This window comes from Ambystoma mexicanum, chromosome 10 (genome assembly GCF_040938575.1).
Source record: "Ambystoma mexicanum isolate Mex_15411 chromosome 10, UKY_AmexF1_1, whole genome shotgun sequence".
NCBI lineage: Eukaryota > Metazoa > Chordata > Amphibia > Caudata > Ambystomatidae > Ambystoma > Ambystoma mexicanum.
This window is the reverse complement of record NC_090932.1, coordinates 1,094,055,043-1,094,081,263: the sequence shown is the minus strand read 5'-3', so window position 1 is coordinate 1,094,081,263 and position 26,221 is coordinate 1,094,055,043. Positions and strand designations below refer to the sequence as shown.

At 45.8% G+C, this 26,221-nt stretch overlaps 1 protein-coding gene across 4 annotated transcripts in view; it reads left to right on the top strand.

Moving 5' to 3' along the window:
• The window catches only part of STAMBP (STAM binding protein), a 675,416-nt gene that overhangs the window by 29,191 nt on the left and 620,004 nt on the right, over positions 1–26,221 (top strand). For all 4 annotated transcript variants that reach the window (XM_069618921.1, XM_069618923.1, XM_069618924.1 and 1 more), the window contains exon 2: positions 4,490–4,706. In XM_069618921.1, coding sequence (XP_069475022.1) covers positions 4,504–4,706 — 203 coding nt within the window. In that variant the 5' untranslated portion in view covers positions 4,490–4,503. The remainder of the gene's footprint in view (positions 1–4,489; positions 4,707–26,221) is intronic.

The window sequence follows — 26,221 nt, the reverse complement described above, 5'->3', positions numbered from 1 at the left end:
TTGTTTAAGCTGAGGGCCATCAGGCTAGCCCTGAAGGCGTTTCTGCCCTCTGCACGCGGGAAGAGTGTCCTGATCTTGACGGACAACACAGTGGACATGCATTACCTCAATAAAAGGGATGTTGGGGGTAGGATCACCTCCGTTGTGCAGAAAGGCAATGCAGCTCTGGTTCTATGCCATCCAGCAGGAAATTTCGATCTCAGCAGTTCATCTTGCCGGAGACGACAATGCGGCGGCGGATGCTCTGAGCAGGCAGAGCACGGTCTCCCACGAGTGGGAGTTGGCTCAGGAAGTCCTTCAGGAGATCTTTGCCCTTTGGGGAACCCCGCAAGTGGATTTCTTCGCCACCAGTGTCAACCGGAAGTGTGAGAGATTCTGCTCCAGGGAATTTTCTCCAAGAGGAGCCTTTAGGAGACGTGTTTGTGGTGGATCGGTCATTCCCACTTCTGTACGTGTTTGCTCCAGTCCCTGTCATTCCTCAAGTGTTGCGGAGGTTCGGTTCCCACATGATCCTCATTGCTCCGGATTGGGCCAGGAGAGCGTGGAACCCGGACCTTCTGGAAATGTCCATCTGCCTTCCACGCCGTCTTCCCTACCGAGATGATCTGCACTCGCGTGGGGGGGGGGTCAGGTTCTCCATCCAGAGGTCAAGACTCTCAACCTTCACGCTTGGTATCTGAAATGTTGAGGTATAAGGATTGGGACCTGCTGGATGACGTGATGGAGGTGTTGCTTTCGGCCAGGCGGTCTGCAACAAAATCCCTGTACCGTTGCCGTTGGCGCAAGTTATGCAACTGGGGGATAGATCACAATGTTGATCCTTTTCGCTGCTCCATTCCTATGGTTTGGTCTTTTTTACTTTCTTTGGCCCACAGGGGCTTTCAAATGGGTACCATTAAGGGTTACCTTGCGGCGCTGTCTGTTTTTAAGCACTCGCCTGAAGAATGTTCTTACTTTAAGATTCCTTGATTTCTCAGTTTCTTAAAGGACTGACTGATGTATTTCCGCCGTCACCCGTCACCTTTCCAGGTGCCGGTTTGGGATTTGAATTTGGTTTTGAAGTTTCTCATGGGTGCTCCATTTGAACCTTTGCACTCTTGTCCTTTTGAGATTACTGTCCTTCAAGACTGTGTTCTTGGTTCCGGTTACTTCCGCTCGCAGAGTGAGTGAATTGCAGGCACTTTCATCTAAGCCACCCTTTACTGTGTTTCACAAGGACAGGGCTCTGTACTGCGGGTACGTCCCTCTTTTCTCCCTAAGGTAGTCTCTGAATATCATTTGAGTCAAAAGGTGGTTCTTCCATCTTTCTACCCTCCTCCTCATCCTGGTAAGGAAGAGGAGCGTCTCCATCGGTTGGATCCTAGGAGAGCTCTTAGCTTTTACATTTGTAGGATGTCCAGGGTCAGAGTGGAGGATAAACTCTTTGTAGGATATGCTGGACATCGATTGGGCCAGGCTGTCACCAAACACCTTGTCCAGGTGGATTATCCTCACCATTCCGTAGTGTTACCGGTTGGTGGGTAAAGACCCTCCTGAAGGGTTGAGAGCTCATTCCACTAGGGGCGTGGCTACTTCCACCACCCTCCAGCGGGGTATTCCTATTAGGAATATTTGTGATGTCGCTACTTGGGCTTCAATCCATGCATTTGTTAAACATTATTCCCTGGATACGATCCATGGTCAGGATATCGCCTTTGGGAAGGCGGCAGTTCTTTATTCCGCAATCTAATTGGGTACTCTAAATTCTTTTCCCTCCTCCATTTACTGGTACTGCTTTGGGAGTCTGTCAAAGATGTGGAATGCGTTGGAGGACACAATACATTCGAAGAACAAGTTACTTACCAACTGGTAACGTTCTTTCTCCTGGATGTTCCTCCATCACATAACACATCGCCCTCCCAGCCTGCCCCTCAGGAGAATTTCCTATGCAATTGCAGCATCCGTTTCCGCAAGGCTAAGTGCAGTCCAGCAGGCATCAGTCTGGTGCCACACGTTCTGAGGGAAAAACTTAAACTGAGGCTATGGGCGCTGTGCGTCCTATTTATAACATCCTGTGACATCACCCTCGACGGAGGCCTTTGAGGGACATGGACTCAACGCCATCGACACAGGACGCCCTCTGCCGAAAAGGTTTCCGAAGTGCACAGCTGTGGACATTACATGTCAAAGATGTGGAATGCGTTGGAGGAACATCCATTTGAAAGAACCTTACCAGTTGGTAAGTAACTTGTTCTTTCGTGTTTTAGGGTTTTCAGCAGCCTTCCTAAGTGAGTGAATGGAGGTATGGATATATACCGTTAAGGCATGGGGAAGGGATGGGGTATCCTCAAAAGGAAAAGGGGGATAATAGGTCTTGACTGACGATGTCATGTCACTCCCCCCGAGGGTCGCCTTCGCCCATGTAGCCGCCCTAATATAGCCTCCCACAGGGTCAGGATCCGGTTGCAGTTGCCCTCCCCTGGCTACATAGGGAGAGGCCACTGCCGCGAAAGAAGTGATGAAACCATTTAATTCATCACACTAGGAAAGCCCCCTCCTCCCCCGCATACTTCTTAATTGAGGGTGCTGAAAACAAGTTCAGCATCATTCTGGGGCTTTATTTTCTTCAAACCCTCAGGTGCACTTTCTCTCCTAGGTTCAGCGGGTTATGGTTAGCGCTCCAGTGAGCCTCCAGGGGCCCCACTTCCATGGGTGTCTGCTTCAACCACAGAACTGTGGCCTCCAGAACACAGACCTGTCCAAAACTGCATGTTCCTGTGAGGGCCTCTGAAGAGCCTGCTTCCTTCTTCAGCTCCTTGGAAAGTTGAGGTGATCATGAGTACCATTGTTGTCAGAGTGGCTGGCGAGGAGCTAGAAATCCTCTCTCTGCTATGTGATGGCTCTCCTAGTCAGTCTCCCATCTATGACACATCATCAAACACTATATATCTTTGAAGCTTGGAAATCTGCGCTAGGCTCACAGAGAAGTTTTAAATTGGCTTGATTATTGCATGATACTTCAGAGTCCAAGACTGGAATAGCTTTTGAATATTAACTAAAAGGTATCATAAATCGAATGACAAAAAGCTCTTCAGTACATGTTATGAAAACTGTTCCACTCCCTCACTGATCCCCCATGGTGCATTTCCATACTGAAATGTGTTGGAGTAACACAACCCCTAATGCATTCCCAGTCTGAAATGTTAAATAGACTCAGACACCCTGGTGCTTCTCATAAGTGAAATGTATAGGAGGCACAAGGCAGAAATACATTTTTTCTATTGAAATGCCTGGAGTTTACATTTTGAAAATCTGTCTTTTGTCTAGGCACTTGAATGCTTTGGCTCTTTGAAATGTAGAAAGGCAACTGCATGCTTTTCCATCTCCTTGCTGTACAGCAGACTGAACACCTGGTACATCTCCATACTGAGATGTTAGGAGAGATGTACAGCTCTTTCACTTTGGTAAAATCTGTAGACCACAGAGGGCAGTTATTTCTTTCGATGAAAGGGCCCATCAGATACAGGGTGCAGTCCACATTATTCTTTCTATTGGCATACACACCTATATGGACAGTACACATAGTACCTTCATGTATCTGCTGAAAATAAGAGATCCCCTGCTACAATTTCCTGCAGTAATCCTTAATCTACAATTCTCATCATGTAAACAAAGTCCATTACAATCCTTTCATAAAATATTAAATATGTTACAACCATTAGATAAAGTTAATCTTAAACGGATACCTAAATTTACATACAGTTCAAATGAAAATGCATTTCATAAATTGAAACTTCAAATGATCCACGATCGTGGTTCATATTAATGAAAGAGAAAAATTGAAAAACTGTTCTCAATAAAAAAATACTTTACAATTACTGTGTGGTGTAATTTCCACTGTAATTGTAAAGTTTTTTGTGTTGAGATTAGTTTCCTATTAGTTTTCTCTTTAATTATTTTTGGGTAGTTGCATCTTGATTGCAAATTGTTTGTAAGTCGAAATGAGCAAAGATACAACCTTAAAATCTCACAATCCTCATTAAGTTGGACTGTTATCTTGGATCACTTGAAATTTTGAAAACATTCAAGCTGGCAATTTTATATAGAAATGCTTTTTCTATCAATACTTTTGATGCGCAACCACGTTTGATGTTAAAATAGCCCATGTTGTAAATTGCTTTTTCCCATAGCACCACTAAACAATGTATTGGCTTTATTTGTTTGCTTTCTCTTTTGTGTAATGCTGACTAGTGAAATAGAAATATTTGAAAAAGAAAATGGGTGGGGCAGAAAGAAGGATCCTACAGTAGTGCGAAAAACAAAGGGTGAATAAAGCTCTAGCCCTCATTGGGCATTTAGTAAATGTCCGCAAGATGGAGAGAGTAGTTTTGCATGTGACCTTTCTCTACCACCGGACTCCTTTTGTTCTGGGTCGCTGAGGATGTGAGCATGGTTTGTTTTAAGGCACATTTGACAGTTTGTATTAACTCTGTGTTTTCTCCTTTGATAGAATCCTTTTCCACCATGCCCGAACACAGCGATGTCAGTTTGGCCCCAGACGACAGAGTCCGAGCTTTGGTCCAGGCGGCCAGCTCTGTAGATGTGAATGACAGCATCCCACCCATTCGCTACTATCGCTCTGGTGTCGAAATGATTAGAATGGCAACAATCTACACTGAGGAAGGCAACACAGAGCGGGCTTTCATCCTATACACCAAGTACATCACGTAAGAACCTCTATCCTCTGTGTCACGTAAGGGCTGCTGTCCTTTGTATCATTTTAAGGCAGGATGCAAAATACAACATATTACATTATCAGCAAGGCTCAAAGGCACTCACCACAATATGTGAATGTCAGTCAGTTCATAAATTGGAACAGGAAATTGCTTGCAAGCATTTCAAGCCCGAACAAATGCACTTTGTCAGTTGAATGAAAACTGTTTGAAATAGTCTAGTCCAGCCAACTTAGTTACAGCTCCTCCCTTCAACCAGGCTAGTTGGGAAAGAGTTCCACATAGTTACACCATCACAAGGGCACTTAACCGAGAAACCCATGCTTGCCACAGGCTCTCAACACACAAGGTTGTATTAAACACTTGGGTTGTGTCATTTATGTTACTAATTTTCTTTTTTTGGTCACAGAATATTCTCTGAATTTACCAGGTGAGTTTGCCTACCTACTTGTCGTGAACCCACCTGGGTTGAGAAGTAGTGGGTCTCCTATACAGGGAGACTTTCTTCTTGAGAGTGCAGCCTTTGGGATGCTAGCGCACCACTAGACCAGAGGTTCAGGTGAAAAGGCAGCAGAATGCATGGAGAAGCTGCAAAAAGAACCAAACAATAACTAAATACCTTGTATACACATAGGTACACTAAAAAGTCCCCATCCACCTCCCAAATACCTGTGTCCTACCTATATATTGTGCGTAGAGATGATTGAACCTGTGCAAGAAGTATTCTACCAGACATGAGGAAGTCCATAGACCAGGGAAGACTCACCAGTCGCCAGTTGACGGTGGACGCACAGTACAGAAGGTTCAAGGAACTAACCCGAATGGCACGAGGGCGCAACTACAGAGAGCGAGGAGACCTTGAGACTCGGTTCCAGTACACTTCCAAGGTGTAGCAGAGGTCTTGTTCCAAGGTATGGTATCCAAAAAGAGGCCAAGTCTGAAAAAGCAGGCAGGTTTTTGGTATCCAAGAGATCGATCCAAAGAGAAAAAGAGACGCAGGCAAGGTGAGATCACAGAGGAGACAAGATTAAAAGCAATGGCCAGAAACCAAGCAGCTACTCGCTGCTTTTCCAGCAGTTTAGGAGCACTGTTCCTGACAAGCGTTCTGCTTATGAGCAAGAGAAGCAAGACACTGCGATACCAGTGTGCGGCATGGTAACGGAGTGTGATGATGTCACACGCCTCTTCCTGCTGCGTCCCTTGTGCATGGGAATCGTAGTCCTTCCAGAGCCTGTTTGGCCCGTTGTCCGAGCCACCACTGGAAAGTCCATGCCCATAGAAATGCGCGGTGCAGGCGATGGAGGGCAATGACCTGACACTACTGCACTATGGCATTGGCACATCAACAATTAGTGGTGCCCTTTACTAATCACAAGTATATGTCATGTATTAGCCCACTCATTTGTTTTTTTGAGAACTTTGTGATGCTGCATTTTTGCAGGTTTGTGTTTATGGTAAGAAACCAAAGCTGCTCAAATCAGACGTTTTTACCTTGCTCTACTAGCAACTAACATTTTTCAGTTATTTGGCAGTTATCAGAAATGTATTCATCATCAGAAAACAAACTGATCTTTTTGTCTCCCATCTGCCTAGTAAATAATTTTTGTAAGGGTGCAGTAGCAGAAGCGGGACGCAGAGGTGGCATGCTTGTTGGCATACACTTTTATTTAACAGAAAATTAACGAAGAACCCTAGCTATCCCTATAACTAAAAGGCATTTGCCTGCCTCAAATGAAACTAAGGATGGCGTCAGAAAGTCTGTTCAAATCAAAAGGTCTACTGTCCTGTGTCCCAAACCTATTTCCTTCCCTTACATTCCAAAGAAAACTATAAACTAGGTAATGCACTGGTTCCAGAAGGATGGTGGTTTCCTCCTTCTGGATGGTATTTAGGCAGTTCAGCAATGATGGGGGAATATCTTCCTTCGATTGGCCTTCTTTAGGCTTGTTTCCACAAAATAGCAAAGTTGGGTGAATATCTCCCTTCCCCAGGCCTTCTCTAGGCCAATTCTGACATGTGAAGACATCATGATGCAAGACACAGACAACAGATTCAAACAGATATCATTTATTAATTCAAATGTCAGGATGGTAGAAGGCCTAACTTGCCTTATTCTAAGGTGGAATTTCCCTTCCTGAACAGAATTAAGGAAAGTCTGTGCCCACAACCTATCCTTGCCCTCACAACTAAAGCTAAACAATGTGTAGGGATGTCAACGGTGAACAAAATTGTGATCAACATAAAGTTCTGAGTTTTTTGTCCAGCTCTTGACTTTTGCTTTTCAGCTTCCCTTCCCCAAGTTCAAGAAAGTTCCACAAAAGTCTCAAGATTACCTTTCTCACGTTCAAGGCAAAACAGTTCCACACAATCCTTGGGGTTCCCTCCCCCAAGTTCCAAGCAACACAGTTCAAAATGAAAGAGCAGGATGCGAAATTGCTAGGAGCTGGGAGCTATTTAGCTCTTGGGTATAGCCAGGGGGAGCCTGATTAGCTTGAAACCAACAGCTACCAGGAGTTACTTTTGTCTCCTGTGGCAAGCAGTGCCATACAAACCTAGCTATGTGATATTATCTGTGCATGTTTGGGAATGTATATCAAGAAGAATAAAGAACACACCCAAGGGACATTTAGAGCATATTGGATAATATAAAATGGACCAATAGTGTTTGTATCCTGTACAAAGTTAGATTCGCAGCATGCTATGTGTTTCCCCAGAGGTAGCTCCTACCTAACTGATTGATTGATATTTTATTTCTATCGCGCTCATACACAAGTGTTTCAGAGCGCAACAAGGCAAGGGAGGGGAACAGGGGAGAACAAAACAGCGATCTTACTAGGCCCAGTGACATTGAGAACACTCAAGTGCATGGGAGAGGGGGGGGGGAGTGCATGGAAGGGGGAGAAGTGGAAAGTGCGAAGCAGAGGAGAAACAGATAAATAAAAATAAAAAGTAAAGGCAACAAACAGTGGTAATGCAGCCAGCAATTTGCAAGTGCTAGGTGTAAGGCAGCAGACAGGGTAGGTCTGATAAGTGCAGGAAGAAAAAGGGGGGGGGCTGTATGGGTACAGATACAGACCCCAGTGCAAGGGGTGGCCCGGAGGCATTGCGGGAGAGTGGCAGGATGAGCAGGTACCTGGGCCCGAAGGACAGAGGGTGGCCAGGTGCACGGTGCCAAGAGAGAACAAATCAGCAGGGGAGAGGGGGAGCGAAGGCAGAAGAAGAGGAAGGTCTTGAGGTGCTTCCGGAACCGGAGATGGTTCTCCTCAAGTTTTAGAGTGGCATGGAGGCTGTTCCAGAGGGAGACCCCAACCGAAGACAGAGATCAACCCCCAGCTCGTTTCTTAGAAAAACGACTGACCCTGAGGGAGTTGGAGGTAGAGGAGCGAAGAGCTCGAGAGGGGAGGTATATGCAGAGGGATAGCTGAAGGTATTTTGGATCCAGGCCTCAGAAAGCCTTGTGGACAATGCAGAGGGTTTTGAATTTAATCCTTGCATCCACTGGGAGCCAGTGGAGAGATTTCAGAGCTGGAGAGATACAATCCCAGGGCTTGAGGCCAAGGACAAGTCTCGCAGTCCTGTTCTGGATTAGTTGCAGAGGGCGGAGAGTAGAGGCAGGTAGATTTAGAAAGAGGCTGTTACAATAGTCCAAGCTAGAGAGAACCAGAGCTTGGGATACCATGAGCTTCTGGGGGAAGGAGAGGAAAGGCAGAGTACCTCTGAGGAGGTGCAGTTGGAAATTTGACTTTTTAGAGACCTCAGAGATGTGGGCAGAGAAGGAAAGGGTGGAGTCAAAGATGACCCCGAGGTTCTAAGCCTCGCAGGTGGGGGTCGGAGGAGGGCCAGGGGAGGCCGGCCAGAGAGTGAGGGAAAGGATGGTGAAGGTGTGCCGATGAGGAGGATCTCCGTCTTGCTGGCATTCAGACAAAGATCTTTGGCGGCACACCAGTCTTGAATGGCAGTTAGGCAATCAGAGATTAGAGAGGGAGAGGAGGTGGCAGAGAGCAGCCTGAAAATGAGTTGAGTGTCGTCAGCGTAGCACTGGAAATTTGAGCAGAAAATGGCAATGCAGTGGGCGAGAGTTGCCAGGTATTGGTTGAAAAGCCAAGGCGAGAGGTTAGACCCCTGGGGAACACCACAGGTAGAGAGGAAGATAGATGAAAGGAAGGACCCAAGTTGGACCTGGGAGGGTCGATCTGATAGGAAAGAGGTCAGCCAGGCCAGAGCCTGATCAGTGATACCCAGGTTTTCACGGAGACATGATTATGTCTGGTACCCAGGAACTAATTTTTGCTCAAGGTCAACAAATCCCAATTTTGATCCCTGAAAGAGTCTTGAGGCTTTGTTCTCAAGACAACACTTGAAGTTCCTCAGTCTCAGGATTCCCTTCCCCAAGACTTTAACTCAGCCACGTGTACTGGTTTCAGTCTTTTCAAAATGTTTAACACAACTCAAGGTCAACCTGACCCTCCTTCTGGATTACATCACCAGTTCACTTGCAGTGCTTCTTCTTGGTTGGTTTCACAATGTCTTAGGTTTTCACAATTCAGGGCTCACTGGTCTAGGCACAGTTGTCGGACCACATGGTCCACCCACCACACGTCACGCAACCAGGATCCCAAGGCTCTTCAGCCCACACAGGTGCCTCTGTACTTGTCCCTGTGTACATGTGATGCTGGAAATGCATCGGAGGGACAGGGCCTCCGTATCCTTGTCCTTTACTGCCTTTTACGTGTGTTCTGTTGTGTTTTCCATGACGGAGTTCATGTGGGACTCCTGGCGGTGCAGCTCTCTCTTGTGGTTTTGGTGAACAGACCCATGGGATACCCTTATGGCACCCATGGGTGGGGGTACAACCCTGTGCCTCCTAGTGTATGTTTTTGGGCACCTGTTTGTGGCCCACAGACAAGGGTACGGGCTGGTGGAAGCTCTGTGCTGAAATTACTGGTGCCCTGAGCGTCCTCCATTTTGGGATGCCCGGGCCCTGTCATTGGAATCGGTAGATTCCTGATGGGGACAAGATGGCCCCTGTGGCCTCTTGCCCTCCATCGCCTGTTACCTTGATCTTCCCAAAGTCCCGGGAAGCCCTGTCTCTGTCCCTTCCCCCTGACTGGCTGTTGGGTGGAAGTTCCATATATGGTAGTGTGGGGAAGTGCCTACCAGACTGGCTGGAGCCTTCCCAACGACCGTATGTTGTGGGTACACCTGTGGGTGGGACCTGGGTGAATGGAGTGTTTGACGAATGCGCATTCGGTGTTATGGGTTTATAGTATCTGGTGTTTGACACAATGACTAGGACGGCCCTGCCCGGAACTGGTATGAATGCAGTGTGGAGTGTTGAATGGCTGGGTACTTGTCCCAATACACATAACTTGTTGTGAGTGTCTGGAGAGAAGTGAATGGCCTGAATGCACTATGCACCTGATTGGCTGCCTGCCTGCATGAGTGCCCTTCTGACCGATTGGTTGCCTGAGTGTGACCCAGCAGAATGAATGGGAGACCAACTAGTATATCTGTGGGCCTCTCACTGCTAGAATTCGTGTTCAGAAGCTGAAGAGTAATTGGAGTGAAACTGAAGCTTGACCTTGAAGCCCTGCTGGAAGAGAAGAATTGCTGTTGCTCTCCTTCATCAATCTGAAGGCTGCTGTGTCTCCAAGGACTGACCCATAGAGGACCTGGTAAGGCACCCTCTTCCTGAGCTATGAGGGACCATCGTGCACCAGCTGATCTTTGCCAAAGCTCCCTGGTAGAAAGACCTTCGACAGGCTTCCGACCCGAGACGGGGACTGCCGCAGAATCCCAAGGAGAAGTGCCCGGACTGTTGTCCGCGACTGTCGACGACCGCCGTCACTGACCGGAGCTGCCATGCTCCCGTTTGCCTAAGAACTTTCAAATCCAAGGATGCTCTCGTCTGCATCGCTGCCGCTTTATCCCACTGGAGAAGGCCAGACCGTCGATATGCCGAGGAGTATCCACTGGTGGGTTTCCCACCACCCAAAGACCACAGAGATGCCGACGACTCGATGCCCTTGCTGGGCCACAGTTCTTCAAACTCTTTGCGGTCCAGAACTATCGACATCGAGGTGCCCCGCACGCCTCCTCCTTGCAGGACGTTTATGTTCCCTCATCAAAGAGCACTGCTAGGAAAGGAGCTGCCACTTCACTGCCGTAGTTCACCCTGTTCTCCGTCGGACATTCGACGAGCCGGGACTCCTGCCTTAAAGGGATGGGCACTCAAGAAGGGCCGTTGATTCCCCGACGAGGAACGCTACAACGCCAGGTACTTTGGGGTTGCAGAACTATTTGAAAGTCTTGTGTGAACAATATATGGACTGGGCTTGTGATATATCTTTATTCTACAGGTTGCCCAGGTGGGGGGGATCTCCACACAGAACTGTGTCTAGGTATATGGGCCAGTATTCTGCCAATTGTTCTAACCAACTGCTTTCCTCTTACCTCTATTGTTGGTTTCCTTTACAAACTGATTTGTGTGCCATTTAACCGTACAGTTCATGCACTTTAAAGATATCGAATAGTAATTGTGGTACCACGTAGAACTGTATATTTGCCATAATAGATAACCGAGTACGAAGTGAGTTATCGTGATATTGTACATAACCTTGAATATTAATTATATAAAGAATGTGTTTTAACTAATCCACTGTGTGGACATTCTTTTGTGGGTGCTTGGGGACTAGACTGTACTTAAGAACCTGCCTGCGTCACCTCCTGGGAAGCTAGGCCTTGATTGCTCATCCATTGCTACCTTATTGAGAATCTTGGCAGGGGTCCTCTGTGCCTTTCCTCTACCAAATAGAGATTAGAAGTACAGACCCCCCTCCGGTCTGTCACAGTACAGAGTCACATTCATTTTCTCTTTGCTGCCCTCTTGGCTTTATGTGCAGTTTTTACACTCCTCTGGCTTCTCCTGATTAGCCTTGTGGCTTTGTCATAACGTGTCACACACCTCTTGCCAGTCTTTGGCATTGCTGGACTGCATTCACTCGTAAAGTTCACTTTGTGGTGGTCTTGTTCATGTCCCACCTTTCTATGGCACTTTTTTACACTTGCTCTCTTTTGCGTAGGTTCCTTCCATATGGGCATTTTCCCTTTGCTTAGCCCATGAAGGTTTAATTCAATTCCGTATTCAATATGCTTAATTTTAAGTTTCCATTCATTTCGGTATTCAGTACCTATGCGCAGCCCGCTAAGAGCGCCCTGACTTTCTGGTGGCTTTCCCCAACCCTCTCTGGTCCTCTGCGTTCCTCCTCGGAGTCTCCTGCTGCTTATTTCTGCTTCTTAGGTCAGCGAGCCAGCTTCTGCGAGCCCCGCTTTCACATCGGGTGCTGTCTTGCACACACCAGTTGCTCCGCTACCTCTGCACGGAGGGTGTTCTCCTGCTCGCTCGCAGCTCCAGCTCCTCCTTCCTCTGGAACAGAGGCTCCCACACCTGTGATGGCCCGACTCGCCTTGGACTTTCCAGGTTCTCTGGGCTGTCAGCGTCCTGGCTCCTCGTCCGGTCCTACCACGGCCGCCTCCTCATGGAAAGGGTCTTCTGCTGGTCTCTCCCACACAGGCCTTCCTGTTGCTCCTTATGCTGTTCTCTGGCTCGTTTTATACACCTGCAGCCACTTGACAGGTTGCAGGTGTGGATCCTCAATTGAGCTTTCCTGACTATGATTAAAGGGGCATGCCTGACTCTCACAGTATTCCGCAGGTATCTTCCTCGTCCCAGTACCAGAGTGTTGAAATGAAGGTTTAGTGTTCATTATTCTCAGTCTCCTTTTCCACGTCCCAGTACTGTTAGAGGTCAAATGTGGGGATAATGAGGGGAAAGGTTTTGCAGAAGCTCATAAAGGTCGGCGGAGGGTTAGATTGGTTTTCAATATGGAAAGGGGGTGATATAATGTCTCACCCGTGGGCACCCCAATCTCCAAGGAGCCTCCACCCAAATGATCCTCCCTGGCTTCTCCACCCCCAGCGTCAGGATCCAGAATTGATGGCCTTCCCCTGGCCACCTGAGAAGAGCATCCAGGGGGGAGTAGGAGCGAGAATACCCTCCGGTTTCTCGCAGACAGTACAAGAAAGTTGGGGGAATTTCTTCCTTCCCAGGGCCTTCTCTGGGCCCCTTTTGACTGTACAAGAAAGGTGGGCGAATGTCTCCCTTCCCAAGGCCTTATTAGGCTCTCCTTCAATAGTTTCAGTGATATCTTGAGTTTCACCAGAGGAGTTATATCTCCCTTCCTGGTCTTCTTGCACGCACACACAGTTTTGGGGATAACTAAACAGGGGGGGGCGGTTGGGTTGGTTTCTTTCTCCTGTCCCCCACACTCCCCCTGGGTTATAGTTGTGCAGGAGAGAATGTTAAACCCCATGCTGAGGCTATGGAACGCGAGAACGGGACCAGAGGAGGAACGCTGTGTGTGAGCTAGAAGTGACATGGAGATGCTGGGAGCTGCACAGGAGCACTTGGATTTACGGCCGCTCAAAGAAATGGCGTTCTCCTGTCTGGACTGAAAAGAAAAGCTGGCGTGTGACTGCAGAGCTGCACATGACTCTGGAAGAACGTCTGCACACTCAAAAGTGGAAAGTGGGTGAAGGAACCTCACGCCAGAGGCGTGAGCAGAGTCTGAGACGCTGGAAGAAACCGGTGAGTCTGCTTAAAGCAGTTGGAAACGCTGGGCCGTTCAGACAAGCGTGCCAACAAGTGTCTCAATGGTACGAGATTGCTGATGCAGTCAAGGCAAAGTAGAAAAGCAAACCCCAATTAAATACAGATGCATGAGATGCTAGTGTGGGGGAAACGTTATGCAATATGAATAATATTTGATGCAGACAATGCAAAGTATAACAGCAAATCTCAATCAAGGTACAGATGCATGAGATGCTAACGTGGGAAGACGTTTGTGCTGAGCAAAGGTTACCATATACATACACCAAGTACCTCATGGTATATGCTATTGTGATATAACCAAAGAACTGTGAAGCACATCAGAAGCCCTGGTGATCTGAAAAGGCCATACAAGTAGTCCTGCCAGGCGAGTATACCAGGCAGCCACAATTGTATACAGATCCTTGGCAGGGGAGTATACCAGGTGAGCTACAAAATACAAGAAATACTGCATAAAGATTGTTAAAAGAATCTATTGTTTAACCAATGTGATGAATCGGTAGGGATTGCCCCCAGAGTCTTGACAGGGACCCTTATCATGTGGCATGGTTAAGGTCGGCGCTTCTGATCCTGACCCTGGTGGTGCTGTTATGGCTGTTCTGCAGGAGGGATCCCATGTGGGGTGGGGGACAGACCAGGAGAAAGGTGAAACCCCCCCCCCCTTCTTTAATTTCCCCCCCACAAAACCCCAATCTCTTGATGGCTTATTGCAAAGTAGAAAAGGTTAAAAAAACTAACCTTGTTCACAGGGACTTCAAGTTCCATAATTCCCTCAGTACTGGGGCGAGGAAGAGGGATGCAGAGGAATACTGCTGTATCAGCGGTCAGCTAATTAGTGTAGACGACTTACACCTGAGGGAGACTGAGAGGCTTAAAAATCCCCCTCAGGTGCAGGCAGAGAGAGGAGCAGCAGCAGCAGGAACAACCAGAGCAGCAGGAGAGAGGAGAATGCAGTGCAGGCCGTGTATGCAGAGGAAAGTGAAGAGGGAAGTTAGGAAAGATTTCTCTTTACTGCACCTTACCTTCCATCTTTACGGATCCCCAAACATTTTGCTTTTATTTTTGATGCTGACCTGCTCTTTTTGCAGTGCAGCCTTAAGCTTCGCTATAATGGCTTTTGCTCATATGTTATGGGCAAACTGACATGTCCTTCATGCTACTGGGAAGAAGTGTTTCCCTTAGTTGTGCTACTACATTTGGTTACTTTTTATCACTTATGGTAACTTATTTTATTGTACAAAGCAGCTTACACTAACGTATAATGGGGTACACTTTTTGTTTTGCCCTAGACTACTCTAGATGTGCTCAAAGGATATGCTGGGCTCAAAGGATATGCTGGTGGCAGCAGTGACTTCTTTGCCATTTTCGTTTTAGCCTTACCACGTTTGGCTACTCACTGTGGCTAGTGTCCAAACATGGCCGTGCCACATAGTTTTTTGCTTGTCCTTTGGCCATTTTGTTATTTAGCCTTCTTCCTGGACTGTGAGGACTTCCAGTTCCTGGGAAAGCAGAAGCTTTTGGCAGGGGACTGGAGGTCTGTGTATGTGTGATGGCAGGATGTGGGTTTGGACTCTGGTCCCAATACGCAAACTGTTGTCAGTATGTCTGGGTCATATGCATGAGTGTTCCCACCAGTGGTCCTGATTCAACCCATGGAAAGGTGTGTGTGGGCTAGTCCTGTCGTTGACTAGTGAGGGCAGCTGCTTACCTGGCTTTTAGGATAAGAAGGGGACCCCTGCACCAATCCTTCAGAGGTCCTGGAGAATCCAAAAGGAGCCGAAGACTCCTATACAGTTATGAGTCCTGCAAAAAAACCAGCAACCCATCGGAAGGCGGCCTGGCTACCAACTTCTACCCTGGAGGAGTCCTGACTTGCTGAAGATCTTTAGCAGTCCTGCGAAGGAGCTGCGACCTTGGGAGTGGAGGGAACCTCCATGCCTGACGTCTGCTCAGTACCCTGCAAAGAAGAGCCTTCAGAAGTGTCCCGGGACCGTCTTGTGGCTGACCAGCTCAGAGTTTGGGCTACTGTGCTGCTGACCTCACGGTTTTGAGTTTCGACCTGAAACTGTGGGGATCCACAGCTGGCCCTGCAAGACTCACCTCTGAAAAATGTCAGCGTTGTAGCATCAAGAAGACCCGAGATAGGACGGAAAGTCTGACCGCGGCAGTTGAATCCCTTTGCGTTGCCGTGCTGCAGTGACCACCATCTGAAATTGTTTACCTGCGTCAAGGCCAGTCCACAGAGGAGTGCTGCATCGTTTTTTACTAAGTTCTTCACTCGAGAGTCCTTGCACCAGCCAAAGACACTAACCGGAGAGCTGTAGAACCTGCAACCACTGCGAATCAAGGGCTGCGGCAGACAGCAGGAAAACTGAATTCGGACCTTCTTCGAACGACCTGCCAAGTCTTGGGAAGAATCTGAGTACGGGGATAAAGTTACAGTGGTTCTTACCTACCCCTAAAATCCCATTAAAAGTCTATGGGCTTATAATAAACTTTATTCTAACAATTTTGGCTTTGCCATTGCTTGCTCGCGCAAGACTTCTGAAAGTTGAGCTGATTTGGCTACATCGCCCCAGAGTTGATCCTGTCAAAATATAGGTTGGCCTTCTATAAATCTGTCTACCTGGCCAGAGTATAGAAAATCAGTCCTGACAATGGACACGAGAGATGACGGCGGGACCGCTGAAGCACATGATCCTGAGAGGGTTTTTGCCTCGTGTTAACCCTGTTGCAGAGGTTGCGCAACGGGAAGCATGAGAAAAGGACGCTTGCCCGTTGAAGGTTCGGTGTGCAGCGGGAAGCAGAAGTAGCAAGGGAAGTGTGTTCTCTTTAAAGGCTTCATGTGGCTGGGTGCACCTGAGCCTTTCCCGAGCAAACAAAGCTCAATTCCCAAGTGGCATGAGTAGAGGATGACCAGAGGAAACTGTTTGCCTGATCGCAAGGAGCCACAACAACAGAAGACCTGCAAACACCAAGCAGAGCAGGAGCGAGCGACTTGCCCATTGAGTTCCAACGCTATCCGAGTGTTCACGGCAGGCAGTTCTCGCGTGGGAGTGAAAGAAGCAGTTATAATAATTCTGAATACCGAACTATTCAAAAAACAACAATTTTACTTCTTGAACCAAAGTGACTGTGCAAGCAAGCGTGTGAGTTGGTGGAAGGCCCAAAAACCCTGTGGGGAAGATTTAGTACAAACCAAAGCTTACAACCAATACCCAACCCAAGAGTATTAAAAAACCCAGTAATACCAATGCAACAAAAATTGCTCAAGGAGAGAGAGGAATATTGGGAAACCCAAGAGTTGTAAGACTTGCTATCCATGTGTTGTGAAATACAGGTCATCACTTCCCAAAAGAGTAAGAACATATTCTGGTCACCATTTGGTTGTTGGTGTAGAGGGCTAGGACGTTTTGGACACAGACAGATTTTATGTTACTGACATCCTGATTCAGACAGAGCCTTAGATTTTGGTTTCTAGGTAGGGATATCTTCTTTAGTGCACGGACAGAGAGGCGTTTTCCCAACCTATTTTTATTTAGTAAATGTCTTTGACCAAATGTCAGGCTTTTTTTTCTGACCACACACACACACACACCCGTGAACGCGCACATGTTCACACCCACGTGAACGCACACATGAACACACCCACGTGAACGCAAACAGACCCACCTGAACACAAACAGACCCACCTGAACACACACACACACACACACGCGCGCACAGACGAGCGCGCGACATTTATCATTACTGTTGTAAAACTGACTTAGATACGGCAAGTAAATTAGTGACACTTTGTACCCTGACCTCAGGAAGACCTATTGTGCATCACGGTTCAGCCAGTACAGCACAAAGAGACCTTAATCCAATGTATCAATTAGGGGCCTGCACCTAATGATTGATATAAAGGTCTCCCACTGGTGCATCACATTGTGGCCTGCATGTGCTTCATCCCATCACAGGTACTCCTCCCACTGCATCCCATTGGGGGCCTCTCCTCCCCCCCCCCAAAGCACTCCATTGGATCTCCCACCACTGCATTACATGGGGTCTTTCCAGTGTGTATCATCTAGTTGCTCCTGTCCTACTCATCAAGTATACCATATAAGAGATTCCATTCTATATATCTAATAAGGGCCTCCGTTCTTTTCATCATGCAAGAACCTGCATTATCTGTGTGCATTGTGTCATGGCCACTATAATATACAATTGATTGATTGAGGGTGTCTTCTTAATATGTGACACTTCTTGGTAGGCAGTGTAATGACTGCCATCCTGTACCACTTGAAGGCAACTTGGATGTGCGCACAACTAGATGTCTTGCAGCATTTCGACAACCAACTGAGAAGAAGACAAAGGGGGTTGACCATAGTCTCTTATTCTGTCCCAGGTTCCATAAGCAGTGCTGTGGCGATTAGTAGTTTCCAGCTTGAAATGGTTACTACTCAAAGTATAGGCTTTGAATGAAAAATCTAGAAAAAGAAATCTCCAATTTAGAAATACAAAATAAGCACCCACAGTACAGTGGAAAAGTTAAAAAAGGCAAGGGATGAGCTGAATCATGTGTTTAAAAAATAATGTGACCGTTTACATTTTGTTATGCTTGTAATATAATACTGGGAACGATTCGGCAGCAAGAGCAGGTGCTCGCAGTGCTGCATGTGGACAAGCACAGCTGGTAAGGTCAGAATACAGAGAATAGTATCAGCACACTCTCAGAGAGGAGTTCTCCTCAGGTGGGATTTTAAGCCAGACTTCGGATACACATATGAATCTCTCTGCCTGTACAACTGGGAACCTCGATAGTTTGACTCTGAAAGGGATGGTTTTTAAAACTCCCTTAAGGAAACCAATGCTTAATATGCCACTAGCACGCTAATTAAACCTCCTCCTTCAGCCCTCTCAGTGGTCACTAATAGATCACTTGCATCTGGCAGAGGTGGTGAAAAGATTGGACACTGAGGAGGCCTCACATAATGATATTGATATTAGTATTATTGAATGTGCAGAAAAAGCAATTGCCGAAAGCGGGTTAGAAATTGGACCGAGTGATACTAACAATGTTACCCAGCAGACATGTGATGCTTCATTTATGGGTTCTCCATCTGAACTCACAAACTTTGATGAGTACACTGAAAAGCAAAATTGGTTGAGAGAGAGGGGTCTTCTCCCAGAGCTGATTAAGGAACATCCCATCGACTCTGTGCTGCATCACACTCTTAAGGAGGCTGATGAAAGGATACGGCTTACCCAACCGACTGTTTCTGCTTTAAATATGGCATTGAGCTCTTTTGTTAGTCTTTATGACAACATTTGGGCAGAAGTCAGATATCATTCCCTCCTACTCTCTGAAATCTATGTCAGGTTAGAAGGGCTTGATAGGTTCGAAGAGTTGGTGAAGATTATTAGGGAAGATAATCCTACAATTATTAATCATTGCTCTGCCTCTCCAATGCCGCCTCACTCAAATTCGGAGGGGAGACCTATTTCAAAGGCCCCGGGTTTGGCAACGGCTAGTGTCATTGGGGAACATTTATACAAGATCCCTCGCACTTTTCCCTCTCACCTTTCTGGGATGGTTGTATCCTCAAGTTTCAACAATATCCTCTCTGCAAAATGAGGGAGATGTCATTGCTTCTGTCCCAGGGGTAAAAGAACCGCAAAACATTGAGAAGGTCGCTGCCCTATAGATCTAACTAATTTGGCTGCCATGCCCAAGGAAATCTTAGACAGATTGACTCTGCAAACTTCTGGAATGTCTGCTTCTGCAGATGTTTGTTACCCCTATATTTCTGAAGAGCCTAAACGTGATAAGGGAGCTGATACTATTTTTACCCCAGGCTCTAAAGTTGTGCAAAGTCTGGAGAACGCCCCTGTTCTCATAGACTTGACGAAAGAAAATCTCTCCGCTAAATCCCTCACCCCAGTAGGTAAACAATGTCTTCAACAAATTAAGAAAACCAAAAATCAGAAAAATACTAAAAAAATGAATTTGTTTACAAATACATTTTTCAAAATTTGGTTCTACCTACGCTCTCTTTTCCCTCTGGTGACACTATGCCTTGTAAGGGGGTTCTGCCTTCCGAGGTACCAGGGGTGTCTATCCCCATGGCTGTTACTGCTGGTTCTTTGCCTAGTGAGGTTACTCCACTCCCTCTGAAAACAGCTATAGGTATTCAGACAGATTCTCCTGTAGATATACCTGCTCCTGATGACAGCAATGGCTCTATGGTTTCTGGCAGTGCTATCCCAGTTCAGGGTATTACTTCTCTCTCTATTTCTAATGGCAACCCTGAGGTCTTTGATCCTGTAAAAAGTAGTCTGGGTATTTCTAACTCACAAAAAAACCCTACTGAAACTATCTCCTCTGTGAATTTGCCATGTTTCCTCCCTGTGAATCTGTCATCTATTCCGATCACTGTGGACTCTCTAATTCCTACAAAAACTGTTCCCCCCCGATTTTGGTCAATAGTGACATGGCAAAACAACTACTTTTGGATCTATATAGCGTGAAGTCCACCCCTTTAGTGGACGTCAACTCGACTGTGGGTCCGGACCGGCCCATTGGTGTTGACACTTGCTCTCTCCACACACTTGGCCAATCAACTCTTCCCTCAGACGCTCATACTAGCCTCCCCCAATCGGTTATGGGTGACCGTATGGTGGGATTTAGGGCAGTGGGGGATCTGTACGTTCCCGGGATCTCGGGTTCTGCCCAGTCAAAATCCATCAATCTAGGACCCTTGGGTAGACGGGAAAGATTTCCGATGGGTCCCCATTTAGTTCAGAAAGGGGTGCAAGGGGCCCTGAATCCCAAGATAATCCGCCAAATCAATTTAGTCAGGATATCTCGGACTCCCTGCCTCAAATCTTGGGAAATAAAGAACCCCTGGAGATCCTACAACGTGTAAGTCTCTGGGGAAGCGCATGCTCATGTGTCTTAACCGAGGGAATATCCTTAAAATCCTACAACAAATTCCGACACTTTCTCTGGTTTCTAGCTATGATCTAGAAAGGGTTTATTTTCCCCTCTAAGGATCGTGTTGATCTCAGCAATATTGTCCTGAAATCAAGAGTGGTGCTGGACCTGATAATGGGAGAAAAAGAGGGCTTTAGGGAGCTTGGTTTTAAAATAAAATTGGTAAAACCAAGTCAACCACTCTATATGCATAAAAGATCTGAGGAGTATAGGGAAAATCTGACTATGGTTTACCATCCTGAAAGGCGCTCTCAACCTCAACGGAGGCATTTCTCGTCCAGAAATTACGGAGACGCTCGAAATTGGGCCCAGGTTACCTCTGGACTCTGGAACTGAGTTATTTAGTATAAGTCAGGTCTCTGTGATAAAGAAAACAAACTCTAATAAATTGGGTTTCATGTCCTGGAGTACTAGGGAAAACTTACATCTCCTCACTAATTCTAATTCAGTAACCATGATTAAAGGTACTGACTGCTTCTATCTGCAGGAAACCTGGTTTCTTTCGTCTCCCTTTTTTGATGGCTTCGAAATGTACTCCCGAAATGCTAAACCTAGTCTGGGTGGGAGAGCCTCAGGGGGTTTACTCATTGGGCTAAGGTGTTCTCTGGGCTTCTAAAGTACGGTTATACCCGATACGCCAGTTGGGATTCTGGCAGTTGAGACTGTATCTAGAGAGGGATCGATTGACATTCTTCTGACATTTATTGGCATCAAGGACTAGCTGTCCTAGAGTCCTTTTTGGACAGCCTAATGGTTTTCATCCTAGCCTGGAGATCTGGGAATATTAGAGGGAAAGTGATTTTGGCAGATGATCTGAACTTTGACTGTTCTAAGTCCGCTGACGTTGATTATGGGGACCTGGGACAAGACTTGGAGGCGTCTGATAGGGGGAGGGGGGGGGTCAGAAATATGTTTGGGGTAGACTTTGGAATCTCTCCATGGAATCAGTGGGTTTGATGTGTCTAAATGGTACATATGACTCTACCCATCCTCTCCTCCCTACCTGGCAGAGAGGTCTTTCTACCTCTACTATAGATTATTTCTATGTAGACCATTCTCTGCTACCTCTCTCCTCGGAAGTTAAGATACTTTTTAATCCCTGGAGTGATCATGGTCCCCTGACTGTTTCCTTTTCTCTTCCCTGTAAAAAATTGCCCTGTGGGGGTCCTCGTAACCTAAAAATAATGGGACAAGGTACGGGGGAACGCTGGTCGCCCAGAAATATCAGTCTTCTGAACGGCCAACTCCTCTCCTCGTTGAACCATACTTCTTTTTTGTGGAAACAAGTGGTCTTGAATACTCAACACTATGATAGATTTCTGAATATTCTCCATAGTAGTGTACATGATACACTAAGAAAGGGATATTCCAAAAAAGACCATCTCCACAGGTTCGATGAGGACCTTGTTAGAGGAAAGTCCAATGTTCATAAACTCTTTGGAGAAATCCGATATCTCGATATCGACCAGGCCGACAAAAGCACTAAGATTAAATCTATACGTCAAAAATATAAAAACTATTGTATAGCAAAAAAATCTAGTATGCTGCAAAATGATGCGGAATTGATGCTGTGTCCTGGTCAAGAGGGATCTTAGGGCTTTTTGGGCTCTCTTCTCCTCTCAAGAGTCTGTTTCTGCCACTGACCAACTGAATTCCATTGCGGAGATCCAATGGGTAGATTTCTACACTGAGCTCTTTGGCCAAGGGGAAGAGGGTTTGCTAGATGCTACAACAGGGGAGGTTGTACTGAACAGCGTGTGGGACCCTTCTGTTGATTATGAAACTGTATTTGGGCCAATCCTCAAGGCTAAGAACTCTAGGGCACCAGGCCCGAATGGTGCTCTGCCGGAAATTTGGGCTAATTTTCTTTGTATGCTTTTCCAAGACATAGTGAGAACTGGCACTATACCAACTAGCTGGCAGACTGCTTCTATTATTCCCATCTTTAAAAGAGGTCCGCGCACTCTTGTTAAAAGCTATAGACCAATCTCTCTTATTGATGCAGACTGCAAGCTGTTTGCATCTCTGCTTCTCTCTCATGTGAATGTCTGGATTAAAGAGAACCATATCTTAGAGAAATTTCAAACGGGGTTTAGGGCTGGCCACTCTACCAACCGAAATGGTTTTATCTTAACTGCTCTACAAGGCTCAGCATGGAGCAAATTTGGCGGAACACTATATGTTGCATCAATCTATCTGTCAAATGCTTTTGATCTGGTGATTTGGTCCCATCTCTGGGCCAAACTCTCTAAGTGGGGGCTACCGGTAGGCCTACTCAATTCGATTATGGCCATGTATGAGAATTCGGGGGACCATATAAGGATTAATCTAAAATGTACCCTCTCGAGAAGAATAAGAACACATATAGGGGTAAGGCAGGGCTGTTCTTTGACCCCATGCCTTTTTATTTTATATTTGACAGATGTGGGGGAATTCCTTAGGGATGCAGGACTGGTGAGCGAAAAATTGGGAGATCCAAGGTTCTCGTGGTTGGCATATGCTGACGATTTTCTCCTTTTTGATCAGACCAAAGTCGGTTTACAAAGACTTGTATGTAAATTCAAAGAATATGGTGTATTAAATGGGTTAAAAATCAACCCTAGTAAAACTCGCACCATGGTCTTCTCAAAAGGAAAAAAAGGGAACAAACAAGTTTGGAAAATTGGCGGGGCACCGATTATCAGAGCTCAAACAATTGTCTATTTGGGATTCTTGATCCTGGCTCAACCCTCGGTTGGTGAACTCCGATGATCTATCAGATACAAAGCATTACCTTCCGAAATTAATATATGGCATGGAACTCCACTACCTGGATATCCATACTTTCTGGGATTCTCTTGAGGGTTTCTTTTGGAGAAAGGTTATGAAACTTCCCAATAGTATTACAACAGTGGCAATAAGGTTTGAATTAGGTCTGGTATCACTGCGAGCAAGAAACCTTTGGCGGGTTCTGGCGCTTTTTCGTTCTCTGCTGTGTCATAAAGATGTCTAGCTCTGTCGATTTGGGCAATATTCATTTCTCACAAGGCTGCTTGGATCGCAATGCTTACCTTCTGAAATTTAGAGACCTCTGTTATAGGACTCTGTTAGATCTGTCTACGGACAGGGATACCCTGATCACTAATCCGGACAAAGTGAAAAAGCTCCTCTATTCCTATGATTGGATTAGTACAACCGAAAAATTCCATTCATATCTCTGTCTGTGATCTAAAATTCAAACATAAGAAGAGAGGAACTATGTCCTTTTATCTTGACACAATTTCCCAAACGCTATTATCGCTCCCTCCTGTTGAAACTTAGGTGGAATATTCTTCCTACTAAGGAAGTCTTACACAGAAGGAATGCAACTAAAGAAATACATGTCCTCTGCCGTTTCTGCTATGCAACAGGGGTCACTGAAACTCTTCGACATCTGTTTGTAGATTGTGTTGCACTGAAAGATTTAAGGGCACTTTATTTGGGAAAATTCAATACTTTGGGACTTCTGGGGGCAGAAAGGTTTATATGGTCAAGATGTCTCTCTATCTCTAATGTTACGGAGGGCCTTGTGGTTCCAGGTTTTATCAAATCTTTAGATCTTTATGCATTCATAGTCTGAGTCTCGTGTTTGTCTGCTTTTTCCAACTACATTCTTTCTATCTCTGAGCAAGGACTCTACTATAGTAGCTATATCAGCTAATTGAGTCTCTGTTTTGCCCATGCCTGTATGTACTCAAAAGTCACACTGAATTTGCACATTGAATTTTCACAAACCTGTTTTTTTATATTTCTCTGCACTGATTTTATATGCTGTGTATACATTTTAGAAGGTTTTTAGGGTTGTTGTATTGCTAATCTACAGATATGTATTTTCCATTTTTCTCTATTCATTAAATGTAATGGTAAAGGTGTCTTATGTAAACCATATAAAAATAAAAAACAATAATAATACTGGGATCAAAATAAAGGTGTAATCGGCAGGTAGCTACGGGGTATCGAGCATCACCACGAGAGCAGAAGCTTCCTCTGAGGAACAAGGAGCTGGTACATTACCTGCCACAAACAAACTTTGTTTTGTTTTTTATTGTTAAGTGCTATGGTTAATCAAAACCTTTTCACTTTAACACACAAATAAAAACAAATCCATTACAAAATAGCACAAAAGAATGTACAGCTAAAACCCTAAAATATAAATAATTTACATCATTTAAATCTAAACAGGCAATAATCTCCCTCATAACATTTGACATTTAATACACAAAATCTAGATAGCCAGGCACATTTCCAATTATCTCCATATATTACATACAGCCTAGGTAATGACCCTCGATGAAAGGCTAAAAATATTGGCCCAGAATTGATTACCGCCTACATCAACAGGTGAATGCATACATGACCTACAGCTCTTTCAATAAGTCTCTTCCAATTTTGTGCATTGCGATAATAGAAGTCTAGCAGTTTCCAGGTAATTTTCACATAATCTACAACTGCACTCTACTCTAGGTATTTCGCTTCCATGCCCCTGTCACCATAAGTGAGGGGAGGCAAGTTAAACCTTAAGGAACATACCAAATTATTTCAACCCTTTATCGTTAAGCGGGTAAGGGAAAGGTTCCAAATACAGGAAGAATTGCTTAGCAACATTTCTAGTGACGTTATCCCCTCTAGGTATTTTATGTTTTGAGTCCTAACCCATTCAAAAGCATTCTTTTTATTTAAGGTTTTCTTGGCTACTGCTATATTTTCAGTGATTTCCATATTCCAGCCAATAGTGTCATGGAATGAATTGTGTTTGGCCACCAAATCTTTTATTACTGGATCAAATTCTGGATATTTTTGCCACCTTTCCCTATGCAAACTCATTTGGGATTCTCCCTTGTCCGTCAATATCTTTAATAATGAAATGGTCCTTCACCTTTATAAGAGTTGCCAGTGATAGCAGTCCTAACTCCATGCGCACAGACTCCATGGGCAGACCTTGGGACAATACTAAAGTGCTCTTCCTCAATTTCCCCTCCAACGTTTTCAACCATGCAAGTTCCCTTTCACAATACAGTTCTAAACAATATACTGGAAACTATACTTGTATTATAGACCTGACACATACCTTCCACTTAGTATCCCCCACTAGTGCGGATGAAACTCTTAATCGGGCCTTGGTTTACTCAATGCTTTGGTAGATGTTGTTTTAGAGTTTCGCTGAGCAGTTAGAAGTCAGCGGGGCAAACAAACTCCCCCACCTCGGCTTCCATTTCAGATCCATCAGGGCACGAAGAGACCACGTACGTAGCAGCAGTGCACGGCACAAGACAAAATAACATAACATAGCATAACTTGAACTTTCGACATATCCATTTTGTTTCCAGACCGCCACACTATGAGTCTGCCTGTAAGGTCCGTTGTGCCCGGCAGGGTCAGACCTGCAGGGCGCAGCGGCCCCTGCATGCAGACTTTTCAGACTTTTCACAGAAGCACCAGCACCATTGGCAACGGTGCCGGTGCTTTCGTGTCCCCACTCCCATGGAGTCCTAGGGGACTACACAGGAATAGTAAGTTACCAAATCCACCACCTGACATCCTGTGCCGCTGGGCCTTGTAATGTCCTGGTGGCACCGGAAAGTCAGGCGGTGGATTCGGGGTAGCCGCCATCCTCGGAATGAGGGCCATTATCTTTGTTTTGCATCAATTCATACCGAGCCTATTTTCTTTGGAATACAAAAATAAAGCAGCTAGAGATCGCTGTAAGCCAGTGAGGGTTGTGTCCTCTAACACTGTATCATCCGCACACAGCCATGAGATTGCAACTGTACAGATGCTTTGCATGTAACTTTTACAATTACTAATGGCAGATCCCATGTCGGCCACATAGAAGTTGAATAGCAT